Source organism: Parasteatoda tepidariorum, chromosome 10, assembly GCF_982258835.1.
Source record: "Parasteatoda tepidariorum strain Cologne lab strain chromosome 10, Ptep-v5.0, whole genome shotgun sequence".
Lineage (NCBI taxonomy): Eukaryota > Metazoa > Arthropoda > Arachnida > Araneae > Theridiidae > Parasteatoda > Parasteatoda tepidariorum.
In genome coordinates this window covers 75,324,325-75,348,201 of record NC_141764.1, presented here as the reverse complement: position 1 = coordinate 75,348,201, position 23,877 = coordinate 75,324,325, and the positions used below count along the sequence as shown (strand labels likewise).

General features: G+C 31.1%; 1 protein-coding gene across 6 annotated transcripts in view; it reads left to right on the top strand.

The window, feature by feature from the left end:
• LOC107437684 (protein madd-4) overlaps positions 1–23,877 on the top strand; it is a 295,061-nt gene that overhangs the window by 122,158 nt on the left and 149,026 nt on the right. For all 6 annotated transcript variants that reach the window (XR_015429639.1, XR_015429640.1, XM_087153040.1 and 3 more), the window contains exon 2: positions 6,379–6,465. Coding sequence is in view for 4 of the 6 variants with exons in the window: in XM_087153040.1 (XP_087009166.1) it covers positions 6,379–6,465 (87 nt within the window). In the remaining 2 variants the exon portion in view is untranslated. The remainder of the gene's footprint in view (positions 1–6,378; positions 6,466–23,877) is intronic.

Sequence of the window (23,877 nt, the reverse complement as noted above, 5' to 3'; positions counted from 1 at the left end):
TTTATTTAAAAAATGCCATAAGCTGTTACGGAAGATGCATGTATATATATTTGTAAAATACGTATTATAAGAGTCTTTTTTTTGGTACAGCTATTAACTTAAAACTGAAAAAAAAAACTGCGTGTATTGCTGCGTGCATTCATAACGGAGTTTTATTCCATTGTTTATATTAGGTTTCTAATGTTCTTCTACAGAAATTGGAATCATAAATTTAATAAAATAGTGACACCATTTGTTTTCTAAATAAAATACGAATGAGAATATGTTAAAAAATGATAATGAGCATATTTTTAATAAAAGATTTCGAATTTTATAATTTATTTTAAAAAATAGCATAAGCTGTTACGGAATAGTTTATTATACTTATACCAAATGAATACATATATATTATACATAGATTCGTAAAATATATATTACAGGAGTCTGTTTCTTCATTTCAGCTATTAACTAACAACTGGAAAAGAAACTATGTCTGTGCAATTATGATTCCTAGTGCAGTTTTACTCCATTGTTTAAATTAGAATTATTAACGTTCTTCTGTTGAAATGAACCATAGGTTAATTTAAATAGAGTTGAAATTAAAGTCCTTGGAATAATTTAAGTTAAGAGAAATACTGAGTAAAAAATAATAGTAAGAGCATTTCTATCAAAAGAGTTGAAATGTTTTACTTCGAGTTAAAAAAAAAAATTTAAGAAAATAAATAAAAAAAACATAAGCTATTGAGTGGATAACTTATTGACTTATTCTAAGACTATATTACATGAATGTTACGTTATACAAATCTTTGGCAAAATGCCGTTAGCGTTTAGGGAAAGTCTCTGTTTTTCGTTACGTTTTAACTTTATCAAATAAATCGGCAAAATTTACTTATTTATAAACTTGCTATGCTGAAACTCTATAAGCTTTGTAAGATATATAGTGTAGCCCTATGGAAATGTTTTTTCCGCTTCTTATTCTGGACTTAAAAAACTGGTTATGACTATATTCGATGAGGGTGGAAAAATGGAAAACAGTGTTTTTTTTGATCACCTCTGATTTTTAATGCTCTTGGAACATTTATCTCTCTTTAATAGGTTCAATAGTTAAGTAACTGATCATAAGACTTTGTTCCCACTAAATCACCGAAGTCAAAGTGTGCGGTATCGATCCTCATTAACCCCTTAACGATCGGTTAATTTTCAAGAAAACGATCATAAAAGTGCCTATTTTTTTCCTGACATCCAAACATCTTGCTGACATCTAGTTTAAAATAAACTAACTATCTACAATTACCTTAAAAATATTCTGGTACTGCCATCTGGTGTGTAAAATGAGAAATAAAATGTTTTTCGGGCAAAAGAAATGAATTAGTTTTATTACTATTGGCCCGTTGCTACTGAACACTCCAGCCCGGAAATATGATGGGAGCGAGAAATAGAGGGCGAAACCTCAACTTGTCATTTTCAAAGGAACGAGAAGGAAGGGGTTAAACTGTTCTACCGTAAAGTGCTCGACTTTACGCTCAGATATTCGGGCTACTAAAGCTAGGGAGTTTTTCCCTCCGCAGGGAATCAAAATTGTGACGACATGTCTTCGGATCATCCTCAGGGATGTTTCCGAGACCTTCGCTAATAGCCCACAATGCACCTCTGGTGCGAAGTAAATAAAATACTACTACTAGTTGAAGAATATACTAAAAAACAAAAATCATCCATCTAGTTTAAAATTAATTAATTAACTAATTTATTTTTTTAACTGTTGTTGAACATCCGACCCAATTTTTAGTTTTACCCCTACTAATGCTCAACTTTGTAGCCTTGTAATGTTGAACCCAATTAAGACAAGGAAACTCCCTCATCATGTATTGGGAGAAATTTGCCATTGTGCAGGACTTTTTGATGAAACTAACCCACAATTGCGTTATGTGGAAAGGAAAACCGCGAAAATCTCACAAGGTCAGCCAGACGGCAAGGAGACTCTTACCCATGATCAGTCTACCACTCAGGATAATTTACGTCAAACTGTTGTCTTTTCCAAGCTGGAAGCGGAATTCGTATCGATCAGCCACTGCTGGGATTCGAACCCCGGTTTACTTCATTTGAAGGCGAAAGGGCTGTCCGTCTATCAACGATAAATTCTCAAAATAGTGATGACATGTCTTTGGATCATTCTCAGGGATGTTTCCGAGACCGTTGCCAATAGCACACAATGCAGATCTAATGCGAAGTAAATAAAATACCATTACTACCAGTTGAAGAATATACTGTAACGTATTTCTCAACAAACATACGGACAGACATGGTTATGAACAAAAAAAAATTATTAAAACATAACAAAAATAAAAAACACACAAATTTTCATTCATGACTCTATAGAAGAGAGGAGAGAATCTCCTTCGACTTACTCGCTTAAAAATCACTGACTGACTGACTATTACGCATGCGCAGTTCGTTTTTGTTCAGTTGTGGTAAGGGAGATATCACAATACTGACAAACTGACAAAAATCATCCACCTAGTTAAAAATTATTAGGGTTATTAGGGTTGTCTGTCTATCAGCAATAAATCCTCTTATACCAAATTAACAAGAACACAACCTATGCTTCATACAAGGATTTCTGGGTTTCATGTTCGAAGGAGGATACTCTAGCCACCATTTTCGGCCCTAGTCCAGGAAGATCAGGGAGATTTACATTGTAGCTACCACAATGACACATTATCACATACTAATTTTTTATTCCAATGGTACAAAGGGTTGCAATATGGGAAATATTGTCTCAATAGCTTAGTCAGGAGGTCGATAATTTTATTTTCACTAATTGCTTATTTTTCTATATATATCCAAAATTTTGTTTGTATATCCAAATCTATATATATCCAAAATTTCTAAAAGAATGTTTGTCAGGATGATTTATTGCGGAGGCCACTATATAAAGCTTCTTAACTCTGCCTGAACTTGGGTGTATAAATACGGTGGTTAGCTAAGCTGAACAAAGGTTTTACGGGTCCCCGGGTAAAATTTATTGCGGGTCTCTTCCTTAAAGCACAAATAGTAATACCTTCAAAAAGTTGCAAAATTTTTAAAGATACTTTAGATAAATTTATTGTTTTCATATAGAAATTAAGAAATTCTTCGCGATTTTCTTTTGGAAAATCTGATTAATAAACATTATATTTTTGATAAGGAATTTTAGTCGATTGTCCATTCCCCCCCCCCCCTTGAGTACAAAATTGGTAGTTAGAGCATCCCAGAATGAACCCGGAGGTTCTAGGTTTGAATCCAGCCGGTAGTCAACGAAGATCTCTCTCACATATTTCTCCCTCCACATCACATTTGAGACTATGTATTTTGTTCAAAAATGAATACATACTGTTTCAAATTTGAATACATGGGGGTTTCAAATTCGATTTTTTGTTTTGTTTTGAAGCTATTTTGACACATTTTTGCTCAGTTTTGAGGCACCTTTTTTTACAGTGCACGGACGTATTTCATTTTCCAAAAGATGATGGTTCATCTTCATACAGTCATTTTGTTCTAGTTTTATTGTTAGCATAGAAAGCTCTAGATGAGAGATGAACAAAACATTCTTTTTTTGTTGTTGATTAATTTGGCCTATTTCCCATTGACCTCGGAAATGCCAGAATCGCTACTCTCTTATCGTTACCCAGTAGGCACCAATAGCTAAGCCACGGCGGTGGAGTAGCGTCGCCTACGTTATACAATTACAAACCCGCTTACAGGGCGGGTTATATTCACACAATCACACAGAAGAAAGGACATAGAGCACAGAGAGAAAGAAACATCCATACCCTGAGCGGGATTCGAACCCGCAACCATCGGTTCCGCAGTCAGGCACGTTAACCACTCGGCCACCTGGTCGGCAATGAACAAAACATAACCTAACAGTTATGAAAAGTCATTCCAAGCTTACCATAGAAAACGGATATTAAAATAGCTTGTCATTCGCTAAAATTGGTTGTTCCATTGAGCAACAAATCCTTCGAAAAAAAATAAAACAATTAAATGATTAATAGTTTAAAGATAAAAAGTAAAAATCCTCCACCTAGTTAATAATGATTAGGGTGTCTTTCCGTCTATAATATATCCTCTTATGCAAAATTAACAATAACACAACCCGCCATACACAATATTTGATAACCCTCTGTCTGATAACAACAACACGCAAACAACAGGTTAAGGTAGCCAAAACCAATTTTGGAAACCCTCTTCATCCTATTCTCTACCAACAAACTTCTCCCTCTTGGAATGCCAAGTGGCGAGAAAAGCAGGCATACGGCTATATTCCCCCACCTTCCCTAACGAACCCGTAATAACATAGTCCACCCCACCCCCACAACAACCTTTCCTGAGTGATGACTCCAGGACTGATAGTTAATTGCAGCAGTGTTGAAGGATGCCATTAATTAATTCAAAGGTAAAGCCTTCAGTAAGAGGGTCTCTATAACAATGCGCGTTGGTAAAGTGTGGTGTTAACTTGGGGGCTCAGTCGTCTGGAAAAGGGGGATCCCCTTAATGGTTTTAAGTGGGTGCTCACCATTCCAAAAGTGATTGTATACTTGGCGAGACAAAATTAGAAATGTTTTCGTTATGATGACGCGTGAAGAAATGTTGAAGTAAAACCTCATTAACGGAAAAGTTTGGGTGTCATGTTCTTTAATTATCACTGTCGAATGGATCCTTTAACTTGTGAAGAAGAAAGTTAAATGATATGTTTCCCCCGAAAGAGTTGCAGATCAAAGGAGTTCTAAGAATGAAGAAAGTTAAATGATATGTTTCCCCCGAAAGAGTTGCAGATCAAAGGAGTTCTAAGAATTTGGGGTTTACCATTAAGGTTGAATTTGATTGAAGATGCTTATTTACTTGTTTTTGACTCAAATGATTTAGTTCTGAATTAGTTATTAATGACATTTGATGAAAATTCTTTGTTGAATGATTGAGTAAATATTCTTTTGTTTTTTGGAAATTTCTTTACAAGTTAATAAGCAATATCAAAAGCACAGTAATAAACTAAAAATCAAGTTGATATGATCGTTCTGAAATATTCAAGTATGTAATGTTAAAGCAATACTCAAATTCAATTAACTATGTAATAAATTATGTAATAATAAAAGTATACAATATCAGCCTGTGTAGGGACCAAAGGAGAGTGGTACCGGCCCTCGTTAAACTGTTCTACCGTAAAGTGCTCGACTTCGCGCATAAGTCGTTGGGCTGCCAATGCAGGGGAGCCATCTTCTCCGCAAAGGATCAAAATTACAATAGCATACCTTCGAATCACCGTCGCCAAAAGCCAATTGAGCAGTTCTAGTGCGACGTAAATAAAGTACCTACCAACCTATCAAAAACACACAATATCAAAATTATACAATAAAGTATGTGATGTTAGAAATATCCACGTCAAAAATACCTAATATCAAGCAACGTAATGTTAAAAACATACATATAAATTTGTAATAAGAAATATACAATATTCGAAATATACAATATCAAACTTGTTTTACTAACAACATACAATCCAAAAATCAAAGCCAAGTTGTGTAATATTAAAAGTATACTGTATCAGAATCGTATATTATCAAACTATATTTCATCAACAATATATAATCAAAAAACAATGTCAAATTACATAATATTATAAATATACAGTATCAGAAGCATACATTATAGAACTATGTTTCATCAACAATATACAATTAAAAACAATGCCGAACTACGTAATATTGAAAATATACAACATCAGAAGCTACAGTATCAAACTACGTTTTATTAAAAGTACACAATCTAAAAAACGATATTAAATGGCATAATATTAAAAGTGTACAATATCAAAAATATATGGTGGACAATATTTTAGATTTTAAGTATTATCATCATCTCCAAGACACAGACTGTAAAATGTTTCTAAAACAATTGGTAATTTTTTAATAGTATCGACACAACTGTAGGATAAAATATATCAATTTTAATAATATTAGGTATAAAGAATGCCAAAACATTACTAATTTTCCGAGTTGCTACTTTTTCTGTAATTTGCCGACCGACCTGTGAAGGGGTTAGGGAACTGCCCTTGCATCAGAGAGGTTCTGGGTTCGAAATCCGGGCGAGGCATGGATGTTCTTTCCTTCTCTGTACTATCTGTCCTTACTGTGGGAGCAGCGTTGGCCCACCTAATATGGTGCCCCTAAAAGAGATGTCAACAAAATCGCCTTGTAAATGCCTGAATTGACGAAAACATTTTAACACAGATGGACATTGGAAAAAAAAGAAAAAAAATTTTTTTTCTGAAATTTTGAAATATTGCATTTTGATTATTTTTTTTCAATTATATTAAGTGTATTTTGTTTGATGAATTTTCAAATTAGAACTATTTTTTTGTAGGTGTTTTTGGTGTTTTCTCTTGTCTTGTCTGAGGTTGTTGCATTAAAAGATTCAGTTGCTAATGATCAGACTGTGGATAAAAACGAGGTAATTTTGTTCTTATTAATTTTTTATGTGATATCTCATAATAATGCTATAATATTAGACAGACACGCGCTTACTGCACCTTTTAACTCAGCTAAGAAACATTAAATATTTTAAATTTTATGTATATATATATATATATATATATACAGGGTGTCCCAAAAGGTCGTTTACAAACTTAACATGCTGGTCTGTCATATCATGATGAACAAGATTTACATAGGAACTTGTGTCCGAAAATTAAAACTGAGACCGCTAGAGGGCGATAAGTGCAGGTTTGGATGAGGAGAAAAAAAATGATATCGATAGCGGTGTTAATATGATTTTTATTATAAAAATCATTACATCACAGCAAATGCTCAAAATTCCTTCCATTCGCCACAATGCGCGTTTCACAGCGTCAGCGCATGGATTCACGAACCCGTTCAAATTGGCCAGGAGTGTCACGGACACGTGCTGCCGCTTCCGCGATCCTGGCGATAAGATCCATTTCCGATGTTACAGGTGTCTCGTACACTATGGACTTCATGTGTCCCCACAGGTAGAAGTCCAGGGGAGTCAGGTCGGGGGATCGCGGTGGCCATGGGACTGGTCCGCCACTACCGATCCAGCGATTAGGATAAAACCTATCGAGGTATTCTCGAACAGCGTAGCTAAAGTGGGCTGGCGCTCCATCATGCTGAAACCAGATGTTTCGGCGTGTAGCGGGTGGAACGTCACCCATCAGATCCGGCAAAACTCTTTCTAAAAAAATGCGATAGGTATTTCCGTCGAGGCGTTCAGGTAGAAGGCAAGGGCCAATCAACATGTCACCGATAATACCAGCCCAAACGTTTACTCTGAAACGTTGTTGATGTGCATGGGCACGTGTACATCTTGGGTTTTTATGCGCCCATACGTGCATGTTGTGCAGGTTCACGACACCATCCCGTGTAAAGCAGGATTCATCAGAAAACAAAATCCATGATGGAAAATCTGGCTGTGCGACCCGCTGTTGCAAATACCAGCTTGAGAATGCAATGCGTTTGGGATAATCGTCAGCGCACAATGCCTGTACTTTTTGGAAGTGGTAAGGGTGTTGCATGTCATCGTGCAGTATGCGCATTATGGTGGAACGAGCTACACACAAGACACGTTCGCCTTCTCGGAGACTTCTTTGCGGGTTGATGGCATACTCCTGTAGCACGGTTTCCTCTACGACAGGTGTGCGTGTAGCACGTTCTCCACCGATTTGGCTACGTGCTACGAAAGCACCTGATTCTCATAATCTGCGGTGCAATCGTCCAAACAAAACATGACTTGGCTGACGTCTGTTTGGGAAGCGCTCTAGGTACGTCAGTGCCGCGGCTCGTCCATTTCCATCAGCGGCGCCGTATACGTAATGCATGTCGGCCATTTCTTCGTTACTAAACTCATTCATCCTTCTCCTTTAACGTCCACGCCTGAAATGATTGTTTTTCCCACTCTCCCGTTTTTGTGCAATTATCGCCCTCTAGCGGTCGCAGTTTTAATTTTCGGACACATGTTCCTATGTAAATCTTGTTCATCATCATATGACAGACCAGCATGTTAAGTTTGTAAACGACCTTTTGGGACACCCTGTATATATATATATATATATATATATATATATATATATATATATATATATATATATATATATATATATATATATATATATATATATATATATATATATATATATATATATATATATATATATATATATATATATATATATATATATAAGATACAAGAGCATAGAACCCATGATAGAAGTTAAAAATACAAAGAAAGAAAAAACACAAGAAAAGAAGCAAAAGAAAAGATTTAAAAAAAAGATTTTAAATTAAAAAAAAGAAGAAAAAAATAGTAAAAACTTAAAAAAATTTTGTCGTTCTATTGCACTTCAGTATTAGTCAAGTTCTGACTACGTTTTAATTTTTCACTCACTTAAATATAAATTTGAGATTTCTTATAATTATAAATTATAACTTTATTTTTGACACAGATTCTAAAAGTGTACATTAAAGGCGGTGATTACAGAACACCCAGTATCAACCATTGAGCAGATGCAGATTGTTCCGTAATCATTGTTCTTAGTGTATATTTTCAGAATCTTTGTCAAAAATAAAGTATATATATATATATATATATATATATATATATATATATATATATATATATATATATATATATATATATATATATATATATGATTAGAAGTTGCATGCTTAATATTTAAGTCAGAAAGAAGCAAAAAGTGCTATCAAATTCTCTCGAATCACTAGTGTGAAAGGCGAGATGAAAACAGAAAAACCAGTTCAATTACCTATTGACACATAGACATGTTTTTATTTAACAAAGGAGACGAATTTTCGGGCAAAGTTGTTCTGACATTTTCTAACTACTCTCTACTTTTCAATTACATAACATGAGGAAAATCGAATTCTTCTTTTGCAAATCAGCTACCTGCTAAAATTTTTGAAAATCCACAGCAAACGTAAAGTATTATTGTTCTTTATTTGCTCTTCCATACAATAGCTTTTGGTATTCTCATCCCCGCCTTTCTCAGTAATAGTTTGTTAGATTTTAAAAGTACTATCGTTTTTCTTTTCCTAAATGCTAATTTGTAATCCCTGTGCATACTTTTTTTGACTTTATTTATTGAAAAGATTTTAAAAATATGTATTAAGGGCCGTGATTGTGCAACACCTTTTACCTATCTATATCACGTTATCAGTTTATAAAAATAATATTTTCACGTATTTCTTATGGTATTTGTATCAAGTTTTCTCTAAGAAATATTTATTTTCTACTAATCGGTTTGTGATCAGTTTTACTCCTGAAATTATATATCTGATGTGGATCAATAGGGAAGATTAAAATGAAGTCATTTATATTAGTTTCTCTTAACTATCTTATAATTAAACTATTTACTGAAGTAATGAACTGAGTAATGATCTCTTCAAAGCAATATGCAATAGTCGTTATAAAGTAAATCCTAATATGAAACATTCTAAACTAAAACTAATCTTTACTAGATAATTTAGGAGATAAGAACTGTTAGGAAAGTAAGATAACGTTTGGTCTGCAACAAGCCTTATAATTATAAGATTTTATTCCGTTTTCAGATGATTCAAGAATATTTATGGATATTATTTATCATGATCTTACGTCATTTATCCCTTTTGACATATTATGACGGCTTTCGTTAATATTTTATGGTTTTAATTAATATTAAAATATTATAACACGTTAAAATATTATATATTGATAAACATTAACTTAATAATAGTATACTCAAATAATGAAAGAAATTTTCTTTTATGTAAAATAAATTTATTATAAGAATTTTTATTCTAACAGTATAATATAATGATTATCAATAAAAAAAATTATTATGTTATGTAATTGTTTAGACATTTAAAAAAATTAATGTGGGTTTTCGTTGAGAGGTTATCTAATTAGTATTGAAACTTTATTTGTAATAAAAAAAATATTAAAAAAAACTTATTAATATAAATTCATAAATATAAATTTTTTAATGTAATTCAAAACTGTTTAGAAAATATATATTAACTTTATTAAATATATATTTTCATAGATTAACTTTGCCGGTTAATAATATAAATTAATTATAGATTAACTTTGCCGGTTATTAATATAAATTAATTATAGATTAACTTTGCCGGTTAATAATATAACTTAATTTATAGATTAACTTTGCCGGCATCTGATTCCCTGGAGTAAATACTGTTGAAGAAACGGAATAAAATTATTATTTAATTGCAATATTAAATATGCATTATAAAAAGGGAATAGAAACGATTTTGTAACTCTCACAGGTATAGTTATGATCACAGAATTACCAAAATATAAAGTGGCAACGCAATCACTTATATTGTTTAGTGGTTTATATGTTTAGGCTTCGTTGCCATTTTTCTCGTATACAACACAATTTATAACCATAATCTAGAAAATATGGCCCCAATAATTTGGCCAGAGAACTGTCGAAAGCTTTATTTCTTTAATGCTAATTTTACTATTTACGTATTTCGTGTGTTTAAGTGAATCAATTATAAAATTCGTTAATTCAAAAAAAATCCCACCTAAAAAATAATGATTAATAACTATTGTTTAGTTATTGAATTATTAAATAGTTGAATAATTCTGTATTGCGTTTAAGCTCGAGAAAAAAATTATGGTAAAATTAACGTACTGTAAAGACATTTCTAGTAATAAAATCAAAATCTTAGGTACTTAAATCATTCATACAATAAAGGTTTAAATTCATATAGCAACGGCTTAACGGAAATTCTGGTTTTCAAAATTATAGTTCTTATTACCGTCTATTTAGTAAATGACACAAAACTAAAAAGTAAATTTATCCGAATAAATATTTTAAGAAATGCTTCAAGGTATCATGATAAAATTACCAAGTTTTACCACATTCTCAATAGTTAGGACAGCTAAGTGGTCTACATGCTGGGTCCCTTATTTATTTTCTTTTTCTGTTTTCGCTCATTTCACCTTATCCCTGAAACTATTTAAGATAATTAAATATTTTGTCACACAACTATAAAAATCGCTTATTTAAGGATAATTCTACACAAAAAACCGATTGCAATAAATATTTGTTACTTTTTATTATTTTATTTATTAATGGTCTAAAAGTTTTGAGCAATAATGTATATAATTTGTATATCGTTTTTATTTTACAGTTTTAAATTTAAAAAAAATCGAAAAGTTGAACGAAAAAATCGAAATTAATATTAAGGGGCCCAAAGTTTCGACATCTCTCCAGCCTAAAATATTGAAATGGTATTTCCAAATTGCGAATTCTTCTTTTCTATTTTTGGGGTAAAAAAACTACATCAGTTATAAAATTTATTTTATTAGGAGAGTTGATTTTGTTCGATGTTCAAGTTTGAAACATCGTTCGCAAAATACTAATTAGTATATTAGTATATTATGTATAATTTGTAGATTAAATGTTAGTTTCTCGATTTAGTGTTAGTACTAGTAAATACAATCATAAGGTCAAAATTTTATATTTTTTACTTAGCACTGTAAGTAGTTTTAGGAAAGAAAGATAAAGGCACAGGGATTTGTGTGCTCATGATATTTTAACAAGTTTTTCTTCACTTCAATTTAAAGTTATTAAGTTTTGGTGCAAAATACATTACTCCAACACCATTTTTATTGTGAAGATCATCTTTCAATGAAAAAAAACACGTTGCCTTTCTTGCCAGCTTTAAGTAAAAATTCTGTTGTTAGTATAACTCTTATCAATTTCAATTAAATTTTTCAGTTACGTGGATTTATTTTTTAAATTTTTAGTTTTTTATTTTGTCTAAAAGAAAATAGTTGACAAGATTTTTTGCAACAAGTTTAATTTGCACATAAATTTAAAGAAAAACAAATTTAAGTATTGACTTTGAAATCTTTAATAATTTTTGTTTACTGATGCAAATAATCACAAATTTTTTTTATGAAAAATTGAGCAGAGAATTCTTAAATGCAATTGAAAAGACGAAATCCAATAGTTTTTCTCAAAATCAAAATTCAGTTTCTTTTTTTTTTTTTTTTGGATTGCATAAATTTAATATTGGATTTTTCTTTATCTAGAAAAAAAAACCAATATTTATTCCTTAATATCTGTTCCTTTATCAGTTCATGAAACGAAGATAAACTCGCATTCCATAGTTTTTCGTAATTCATTGCAAAACTACTAAATTTGTTCGAATCCGATAAAATTTTTTTGAGAATAATATTAAATGCAGTTATAAAAATTTATTTATAACCAGATTTAGGAGATCTATTAAATACATAAATCATTCAAAATTTTGCATCGCAGGAGGTTTTAAATTGCGAATTCGAATTGCATATTCTACATATTGAGTTCAATAACCACATTCATTCTATGATTTATTGCATAATCATCCTTAATATTACAGTCTGATTACTTGCTAATTTTATTTTGTGTTCTCGTAATTTATTTCATCATTTTTTGAGCAATGTTTATGTTCCCAAGTGTAACCAATTAATCTTACAAAGTAGAGCAACTTCATCAGAATAACCATACTTGTCTTATAGTATGCCAAATAACTAAAAAAACTTCAATTTTAAGGTGCTGCGTATTTACCGCTCTTATTTAGTTTAGAAATCGTTAAATACGTATTAGGGTTTGTACACATTAGAGATCTCAAGAAATACTATTTAAACAAATAAATACAAAATAAAAATGCTCTCTGAATTTACAGATCAATAAAGAGGTCAAACCCCTAACAGTCTTAAACCTTCAAAACCTGTTTGATTGATACAAAAAACTGAGAGAAGTTAAAAGGCGAATATTAAAAGAATCTTCGATTTTCATTTGGAAATCAAATTATTTTTAATCATTTTTTCTACCTTTCTTATACGAGACTTGAAGCCGTTTTGCTTTCGTCCTCACTTACATATTAATTCGTCACATTATAATTTATCAAAGATGTTTAAATTTCTACATCAGTAAGAATAAGTTTACACTAAAATTAAAATTTTCATATTAATTAGTAAAGTTTTTATTATAAATTTACGTCAATCATAAGGTGATTATTAAAGATATTAATTACGCGTTGCTAAGTTCTTGCATTAATCAGCATTTGTTTTAACATCATTTAAAATAATTTTTCAACTAATTAGTTAAGTTTGTTTTTAACGGGAAATGCTTTAAAATTCAACCACACCATATTTTCTAAGTTGTAAGCCTAATTTTAGATTTTTATGCTTCGAAGTGCCAATTATATAAGTATTATAAAATTATCAGAAGTTTTCAAGATTATTATATTACCAACTCTTAGAAATTATTTAGCATACGCTTTCATATAAATGAAAACAAATTTTCGTAATAATATGTTAAGTAGTACTTTTAAAGAAATATTAATAAAATAAATGTTAAAAAGATAATACAAATTGTCAGTAAATACAGTAGATAAAATTCGAAAATGAATTTACGTATTATTATTAACATTTTTGAAAAAAATGACGGAAAATTTCAAGGTTTAATATTAATATAACTAGTTACAATTATTAGTTAAATTTGTTGATATACCTTAAAATTCAACCATATAGCACAATTTTTATATCTTTTTATCATTAAGTTATCGTGTTTCATTGCTCAAACAGTTAATTATCAATCTGCTATATAATTATTAAAGATATTAGTTTGTAATGTTGCTTAAATTTTTCTAGAATTTTAGTTGCATAATAAATAAGGATAAAAAAAATGTTAAAATGAATAAAGGCTTTATTTTTGAAAAATTTTAAAATAAATCACTGTTTTTAAGATAAAATTTTAAACGTTAAACGTATTTATATTAAGAAAATTACATTTTTACGATGCTTTAAAGTTCATGAAATACCCTTAAAATTTCACCACAGCATAAATTTTTATGTTTCTTAAGAAAGTTTATGAAATACCTTTGAAAGTCCCGTTAGCATACATTTTTACGTTGCTTAAAAAGAGGTTATGATATACCTTTAAAATTCCATCATAGCATGAGTTTTTACGTTGCTTAAGAAAAATTTATGATATACCTTTCAAATCATTAACATTAACCTTAATACATTTAGCAGCACTTTTTTTTACATTCTTATCTTAACCTTTTTTAATTATCTTTTGTTAGATAATTATTAGGAATTATTTAGGCTATTTATTCTATTCTACATTGCTATAATAAAATTATTTCATTAATTAACTTTGATTTTCATGATAATTAATATAAATTTTTATAATAATTAATTAAAGAATGATAACTGAGAAGTGTTACGTCTGATAATGCAAATTTTCATTTACATAATTATTAAGGATAGAAATGCTAAAATGATGACATACATTATTTTTACCACTTTTCAAAAAAATCACTTTTTGAAATTAATTTTTGTAACTTTAATATAAATAAATTATTAATATTAAGAAAATTAACTTTTTGCACTACTCAGTCGGTAGAATATCTTAAAATGTGACAACAGCATTTTTTATTTTTTACGTTAAAATATCTTAACAAACTGTTTTTTTCATTGTTTTTAATATATCATAGAAGCAAATTTCTTTGCATTACATAACTATTAGGAATTATTTAGTCTATTAATTAGTACCATTACTTAAATTACTCAAACAATTAGCTTAGTTTTTCATGATAATTAAAATGAATTTTTACAATAGTTAATTGAGAAACTATAATCAAAAAATGTTACGTTAGATAATTTAAATTTTCATGTACATAATTAATAAGGACAGGATTGTTAAAATGATTGCAGGTATTATTTTTAGTAACTTTTGAAATAAGTCAGAGTTTTTACTTTTATCTCTACTGATAAAAAAAATTCCCCTTAAACTTAAAATACACTTCTCTTAGCTTTGTGTTCGCTGTCTCAGCAGAGACAATATTTTCACTGGCAATATAGGCAGGGGTAAAATAGGGTTGTAGGGGTAAATCAGGCCGACTAAGCAGTTTTATTTTATCGGTGAGAGTCTCGATCGGAATGGAATCAGGGATGTTGGACATATAAGGGTAACGCCTGGACGGTCTCAGTGCCAAGGAAAAGGACAGACGCCGGATTGTCCGGACAAATCACGTGACATCATCGGATCGAAGCCTCCCGGAATCCATTTCTTCATTGTTGCTCAAGCATCTAAAACTTTCAATGAAAATTGGAAGAGTAAATTGAGATTTTATTTCCGAGCGACGTAGGCTGTCTCGTTTCCTCCGTTTCTCAAATATTCGTTCGTTTAACGTTATAATTCAAAACTTTGTCTGTACAGTTAACAAGGAGAGCTTAATTTTTACATTACATTCGGGATTAATTTATTGTATCAGTTAAGATTGTTATGACAGTTATAGTATTACTTGATTGCTTATAGTCAGAGATTACAAGCACGTGTAAATAATTTATTTTTTCTTTCCATAATGCGCTAGTATTCAAAATTGGAACAAATTAAATTAAAATATAATTTTTAGACATTTAATTCTATCGCCGTCATTGAACAGCAGACCGCCATAAGTTGCAGGTACCTAATAAATTCTTCTCGCAAAAAATAATTATAATAATCAATAAATAAATAATTTTTAATAAATATTTAATAATTATATTTAATAATTATATTTAATAATTATTATCTGACTAATAATATTTAATCTATTATTTAATAATTATTTTCTGACGATGAAATAATATAATAATTATTTCATCGTCAGAAATATTTGTAAAATATCATTTTCAAAAAAACATACTTAACATTGTAGAATGAAACGAATTTATGTATGTACTTTGTGAAAAAAGTATAATCAAAACTACCTGATTATGGCTAAAATTTACCGTGTTTCTGGCTTTATGGGAACACGACGAAGCTCCGTATTTTTTAACGAAAGGTTTTGGAAACGATTTTGGTGAAATCATTATGGTTTTTATAATATGTTGTAAGATTTGGTAAATGTAGTAAAACTTGATAATTTTTTCATGATGCTTTGGCGAGATAGGTTGCGTGTATTATATCCTACATTTTAAACAAATCAATCGTCAAAGATTAAAAAAAAAGCAGGAAAGCGAAATTTATACTTTACTTGAATAACATTTCACCAACAAAATTAAAAAAAAGCATCCGGGATTATAATCACAGACGTAGAACATAAGAAAAAGTGTAAACCAAAGCGCAAAAGGAGAGAAAGAGCAAACTTTAGCAATGGTATAATATATACATTTCATTGACTTTGAATTCAGTTCAGTTCACTATCAGGGATCTGTTTAGAAAAATTTGGGTCCGTTAACGGACCCTTCACAAAATATTTTAACTTAAAAGCGAACTCTTCAAAAAATATTTTAACTTAAAAACGGACCCTTCACAAAATAATTTATATTTTAGTCGGATCCTTCACAAATTTGTTTATCTTCATTATTGTTTTGTTAATCGAATAAACCCTTCCCAGGAAGGGGGGGGGGAGGACAGATGTAAACGAACTAAGTTTTGTCTTCGGCAGACGCATCATCCTTTATTCGTCCGAAATAAATATTCTGTGTTCAGCACTATAGGCTAAATACCAAATATTTGTTTGTTGCACCTCTAATTTAGTAGCAGCAATTGCTGTTAATTTTTTTAATTTAATTTTTTTAATTATAATTCTACTGCGTAAAGCATAATCTTGTATGTCTTTACAATTTAGAAACTCCCTGAAAAAGTTTTTTGCAATAACAGGACCCTATTTTCAGAAATTCACAGTCCCGCAGTAGACTGATCGTTAAGACACGGTTCGCAGCAGATCACCGGAGTCAAGCATCACTGGCTGCGGTCAGTGTGCGGGTGGGTGACCACTTGGATCAGCCTGCGTAGGGACCAAGGGTATGCGGTATTGGTCCTCGTTAAACTGTTCTACCGTAAAGTGCTCGATTTCGCCCGCAGGTCGTTGGGCTACCGAAGCGGGGGAGCCATCCCCTCCGCAGAGGATCAAAATTGTGATGGAATGTCTTCGGATCATCCTCAGGGATGTTTCCCAGACCGTCGCCAATAGCCCATTGTGCAGCTCTAGTGCGACGTAAATGAACAACAACAACAACAGCACAAATTCTCAAAAGCAGGACCCTGGTTGAAAGATTGTGACTTAGCGTTTATTTTATATTCACAAATTAGTAATTTTTCATAATTTTAAAAAAATGGACCTTTAACAAAATTTCTGAACCGACCCCTGACTAAATTTCGGGGAAAAGATAACAGAGAATAGATAGAAGATGCATAGAAGCTTACAAGTTCGCCCGGTCACTAAATTTGGTCCCCGTACCTAGAACGTTGATTACACCACAATACCTTAGAGAATGGCATACAAACCATTTATTCAGTTAAATTTTTTCTGCTATGTATTTTTTTTATTAAATGTGTAATAATAAGAAGTATAATTTTGAAGACTAGAATTTTCGATAAACCTTGAAAGTATGAACGGGAAAATTACCAAATGTGTGGTTTAGGCACCATATATTTTAGTTTTTAATACCAGATTTTTTTTTCCAGGAATGTCATTGCCATACAGTACTATGATTTTACCTGATTTTTTTTCTCCTTGCAGATATTACAAATATCAGAATTGTTTTTTTTTTCATGAACGGGAGTGGCATGATTTGTTTAACAAGTGGGAGCTACTTAAATGTAAAAATAAATTATTAAAACAAAGTGTTATTAAGGGAAAAATATTAGTGTATCTTGACACCAAAAAATGGGGCAGCTACTTAAAACCAAAGTGTTGATGAGATACACCATAGATTAAGTTTGGTTCTTATTGCTTCACTACACCAGGTGAGAGTTCTTATACAGTACTTGGTGTAAAGAAGCCGCCACCATTTTTCATATTCAGTAGCACTGAAATGTATAATTACAGAAAGATTAGATAAACGTATGAGTCAGTAAAATTACTTTTAAGATATAAGATTCAAAAAGAAAAATTATCAGGATAGTCTTGTTGGCAGGGCGCTGGACTCACGTTTGCGAGAACGAGAGTTTTACTCCAGCCTGCCGAAGACTCTCCGTGTAGTAAATGGCGACTGATGCACGTTAAATCTGTCGGGTTACAAAATCCTCCACGTTCTCATAACAAATCAAACCTCTGGGGGTACTGAAGTGGAGATTGATCCTTCTCTGGTTCAGGTCAAAATTACGATCTGTGGATGAATGAATGGATGTATAAATGGACCCACTCTGTTAACGGGTATGACGTATGGGTGTGACAGAAGTCGAATTCTTGGCCATAGATGGCGTCACTGGAAAACAAGAACAATCGCATCTCCTCTGTCTTAATGACCGACGACAATAACAGCAACAATATAAAAACACAACGTCGATTTAGGATTTATACATGCACTAATTCCTAAAATAAAATGTGTTAGTTAATCAAACATGCGTGTATCACTGAAATGATATTAAAGCGAGTGTGAACTAGGCTTAGCAAAACCGTAACAGATGGAAATTATTAATTTTAAAATCATTTAATGCATTTTACTGAGATTTAAAAATTAAAATATACTCTAAAATTCTGTATTTTGCCTTGTCAAACTATATTCTTTAAGATGATAAGAAGTTTGTATAGCTTACAAATTAACATGTTTTCTACCATTATTAAATAAAATAATGAAAAATAATGCATATTTAATAAAAGTTATTTTTTGCACGGATTTATCTTTGGACAAACTAATTTTATAACTGTGTGCAAAAACTTTTCAATTTGCTTAAAAAGTGCTCAAGACATGGCTAAATACGTAAAAATAAAATGAACATGGGTGCAAACTTTAGAGCGCTCTCCTGACCAAACTATTCCTACCATATTTCCCAGATTGCGGCTACCCCCTATATAATGGAAGTCAGAAATCCGAATACATGAAAAAAGAAGTATGCTTATTCAGAGAAAATACGTTTTTGTGTCTGAGTTTGAAACTTAGAATATCGTCGGCACTTATTAATTAGCTTATTAGAGGTCACCCCCCCCCCCAAAGGCATTAAGATTGAGTCCTAGAACGTGAAGATCCGATCATTAGATCAAAAGTTATTATTAGATTCAGGGTGGTCTTTTTTGCGCACTGCACGTTAATATAAGATTTCATTTGAAAGATTAATGCTCTATTCGCCTTATTTAAATTTTAAAAAAAAGTTTCTTCTTTAGCCGGTTTTTCAGAGACTATTCTTTTTATTTTATTTCTAAAAGAGTTTTGGCTTGGCGCCGCTTTGTCGCCACACTTAGTAACTCAAGCACCCATTCTTATGTTAAAACATCGATAGCTTTTTCACCTTAAACGCAAATTCGTATGCGATGAAATTTACTTTTTAATTTATTCTTTATCACAATGCTTTTTTATGCCAAAAATTGAAACAGATTTATAAAGTTGCTTCTAAATTATTCGTGGGATTTTGGCATGCATTATTGAAAGAATGAGAATAGTAAAATATTTTTTCGAGGCAATAATATTTTCTCTGGGGAGTGTGGAAAATAAAATATAATAACTAATTTCTAAGGCATAAAACTTCTCAATCTAATTGTATGTCAAAACAATTTTGTAGCCGTTCAGTGCTCTGTAATAGAACTAGTGTTTCATGGTTAATTTAAAATTCAATTTGCTAGATATTAATAAGATTTAATAGGGTTTCTTTTTTTTACAAAAAATAGTGTAGATATAAGATTTTTTTGATTTTATAATTATAAATTATGTTAATAAATGAAAGTATTAAGTATTTTTGCACTGTAATATGCATAAAAGAGTTTATGATCTTAATGGTAATAGCTAGGATTGTGGTCTTAATGGTAATAGCTAGGGTGGTGCTCTAATATGGTAATGTGTGATCTTAAGCTGATAAATATGGACTTAAGCCGATAAATGACCGTTGTGACCCTTCTTTTCAATTGATTGTTTTATCTTATTTATATCTTTGTTAATGGATCACATATATTTTTTAGCAGCAAGTAATTTTTTGCCTTGCTTTCATAATATCGCAATTTTTTTACCATTGAGTTTAGAGCAGCTTAGCCACATCTGGATCCTGTAACCATTAAAACGTATGTTCAATCGAATTCCATCTTTTGTGCTAAAATGTGTACAAATAAAAAGCGTTGAAAGAAGTTTACAAAAAATGCGATTTCATCAATTAAATCTTTAATTTGAAAAATAGTTCATGCCAAATGTCTCAATAATTTGTTTGGAGCATTTAAAAAAAGTTAAACAAATTACACCATGATGCCAATGGTTTTAACGACCATCTACCACACACACACACACACACACACACACATATATATATATATATATATATATATATATATATATATATATATATATATATATATATATATATATATATATATATATATATATATATATATATATATATATACACAAAGACCCAAAAAAAGGAAGAAAATTTGTTGACGTGATTTGCGCCTGGCTAACCGAAGAGTATTTGATATTTTCTTAAACTACAATTATTACAATTCAAATTCATAAAAAAGCCTTATAGTACACATAATAGATAGGTCATATATATGACATAGGTAAATGCAGGGCTCGAAACAACTTAAAAATTTTACCCGTCCCCGAGGACAACAATGTACCCGTCCTCCTTAGAAACAAACCCGTAGCTCCTAAATAAATAAAAATGTAATTTCCTCTTTTTTATTACAAACATTTATATTAATTGCACAATGAATTAATAGTTACTAGGATTACATTATACAGTAATAAAAGAAATACTAGGTTACTGATAGTAACTTAGTATTTCTTTTATGAAATAATTTAAATGACAAAAGTCAAGTTATCTGGAATGTCAATTTATCTGAGTGTACTGCGTTTTTTAAATTACTCAAATATGACGTTTGCCAGTTCCACAATCAAGTCAATGATTTACAGAGGTTTCTGCGCAGAAATCTGATAGGGGTTTTCCATTTAGGTAGAAGTTCATAATTGCGTTTAACGCTTCTCGTTTAAGACCAGTATGTAATGCGTTTTTTTGTAAGTTCATTGCTGAAAAGCCCCTTTCAACCGCCGCAGTACTCCCAGACAGAGAAAACATTAATTCCACCATACGCAGTATGTTGCTGTATTTCTAGATTAGAGGGTCATTTTAGAAGCGAGGCGCTAGACTCTTGTAAGATAACAAAAATTGAAAATGCATCACGTACATTAACGGGAAAATGTCCGTCCGTGCGGACGTCAGATTCGAGAAATTCGTAGTCCGCGGGGAATCTTTGACCGTCTAGGACGGGCGGGCGGGTGGTTTTTCGAGCCCTGGGTAAATGTTAAACAAGATGAAACGAACTATTTCATCTTTGAAATGTTTCCTTTCAGTCGAAACGTCTAAAGTAGCTCTACAGTTTCACTAGAAGTAAACAGCAATTTAAAAGCAATATAGTCATCAAACGTTTCAACATTCCGTCTACGCTAGCAAATACATTCGTGGCATGCAAATATTACTTATTTCAGCATGGTCAAAGGTGTAAGAACTTTTTCCAGACATAGCGAAAAAGATTAATTTTATGTCAGAGCAACACCCCAACATCATGAACGGTTATTACTTCATTTTTTTGTTATATCGCCATAGAAGGTCTTCATCATAAAATCTTCTATAGTCGAATAAGTACTCAACTAAGGTCAGAACAAAATATTAGAATAAGTACTAAGGGAAGGTCGGAACAAACTCAGTGGGAGAGCAATTGCTCGACAAATGTTCGATGTCAAGGTGGTAAAATCTCACCATCGTTTGAGGAAAAGGGCCATAAAATTTCTGGCCGTAAATCCTTTGATATTGAAATGATAGGCTCTGTTTTTCTCGCTCTATATAATAACTGATGTACCGAGGAGAAATATTAATATGCCATTGAAATAAACGGACATGTCGCGTGCTGTTCGCGGCAGAAGGAAAAAACAGATTTCAGAAATAGTCAAGAGTAATGATCTCGTTAAAAATATAGGTACAATTCATGGGTTAGGTTTACTAGAAGTCAACAAGCTCTGCTATAAAAAACAATATATCCTATAATAATATAGTATAACTATTCTAGCATATGGCAAATTTAACGGTCACCATGTGACTAAACATAACAAATCGCGATTAAAAAAATCGTCTGTCTAGCACCTTTTTTTTTGTTGACAAAACTGCATTTCATTTAGATTTTATTATTATTTTTTAATAAATATGGAATTGTTATGAATAGTTTATATTTTTCTGATAATTATTTTATTTGTCCATGTTTCTGTTTTTTATTTTCATTTTAGAAAAAAAGGCTTATAATGTTTAGCATTATTTGAGAAATGCTTCTAAAGGAATGAGTTACATATACAGTTCAATCATGTTTGATCAATCATTCTTGAACAATTCTCCTGCATAAATTGAGACTAACAACAGTTCTGTTGCATAAACTATTGAGACTAACAACAGTTCTGTTGCATAAACTATTGAGACCAACAACAGTTCTCTTGCATAAACTATCGAGGCCATTTTTTCAGATTATATTCCCACATTTTTAATGTTCAAGAATCTAAATCATTTGTTAAAAGTATATTTATTCAGATACCAGATTACCTGAATTAAAACACCAAAAAAAAATTAAATTACCTGAATTAAAACAAAAAAAATTAAATTACATATTTAAATTTATCCACTCGTACTTGCATTTTAGGTCGTGGAAATCTGATCACTAGATCAAAAGTTATCATGGTTTTCCGTTTTTTATTTTGTGCACTAAACATTACTTTAATACCAGCCATTAGAAAATTTTATTTATTTATTTTCTACATTAATTAACTACTTTTTTAAAATCATAAATTTGGAAAAATGCACTGATTATCGAATGAAAAAAATACTTTAGAAATACCATTATCCATTATTACTTTTTTTGCTTACTCAATATTTTGTCTATAATATTCAAATTACAATTTAATCATATGCCCTTCTATAGTACATAAATAGCTTTTATTCTCAATCTAAATATCAATATACTTGTATTTCTCAAAAGTTTCTACTTTTTTTTAACTAATAAAAGACCTCTTCAAAAAATTATTCCATTCATTAAAACTAAATCAATTTATCGGTTATTTATTGAAGCCGAAACTCTTCAACATTAACAGTTTTAAGCCCACCGATGAACTTTCAATGTTCCCTGCGTTAGACGGCCCTACGCTCGATTGGCGAATTCAGGCGGGGGAGTCTTTTGTTTATTTAAGGGGTTCTCTTTATTTTGTCTCTCACTCCCTCTCTCAACCCCTTTATACAGATTCAATCAAGATAAATCGATAAATTTGGAACCACTTCCGATACTTAATATAAAGCGATCATTTGTTTAATCTTGTTTGGGAGTTGTCAATGACAGCTGACCCTTGTATTACCGCCTAAATGAAGCCAATGCGTGTTACTGATAAGTTAGTGTCAGGATTTTGGGCAATCTATTTTAAAATAAACAGTTTTCACGAGTCGCGGCACTTATTAGTATGCTGAAACAGAAGCTGTATTAGAGAGATTTTAAATTGGGTGCTGTATATAAATTTCGAAAATCCTGTGGGAATTAAAATAATGCGTATCTTTTAAAAAACAACAATTTTTAAATGCAAATGAACAACACTATGAACAAGCACAAATGTGATGGGTCACTGAAAAAGCATTAGCCTAAATACAGAGCATTAGTTTCATGCAATTCATATTACTCACTGTGCAAAAGAAATAATCAAATTTCACGAAACTTTGTACGTTTTTGACAAAACCGTTACCTGGTAAACGCTCCGAGTGAACATTTTGTCAAAGTGACGTAATAACTATCGTTACTTCTCCGAAGAAACGAATTTCGTCAAAAGTAAAGAAATATTTCATCATTTTAGTTCGATCGTTTAGTCTTCATTCTAGTTAGCCATCTC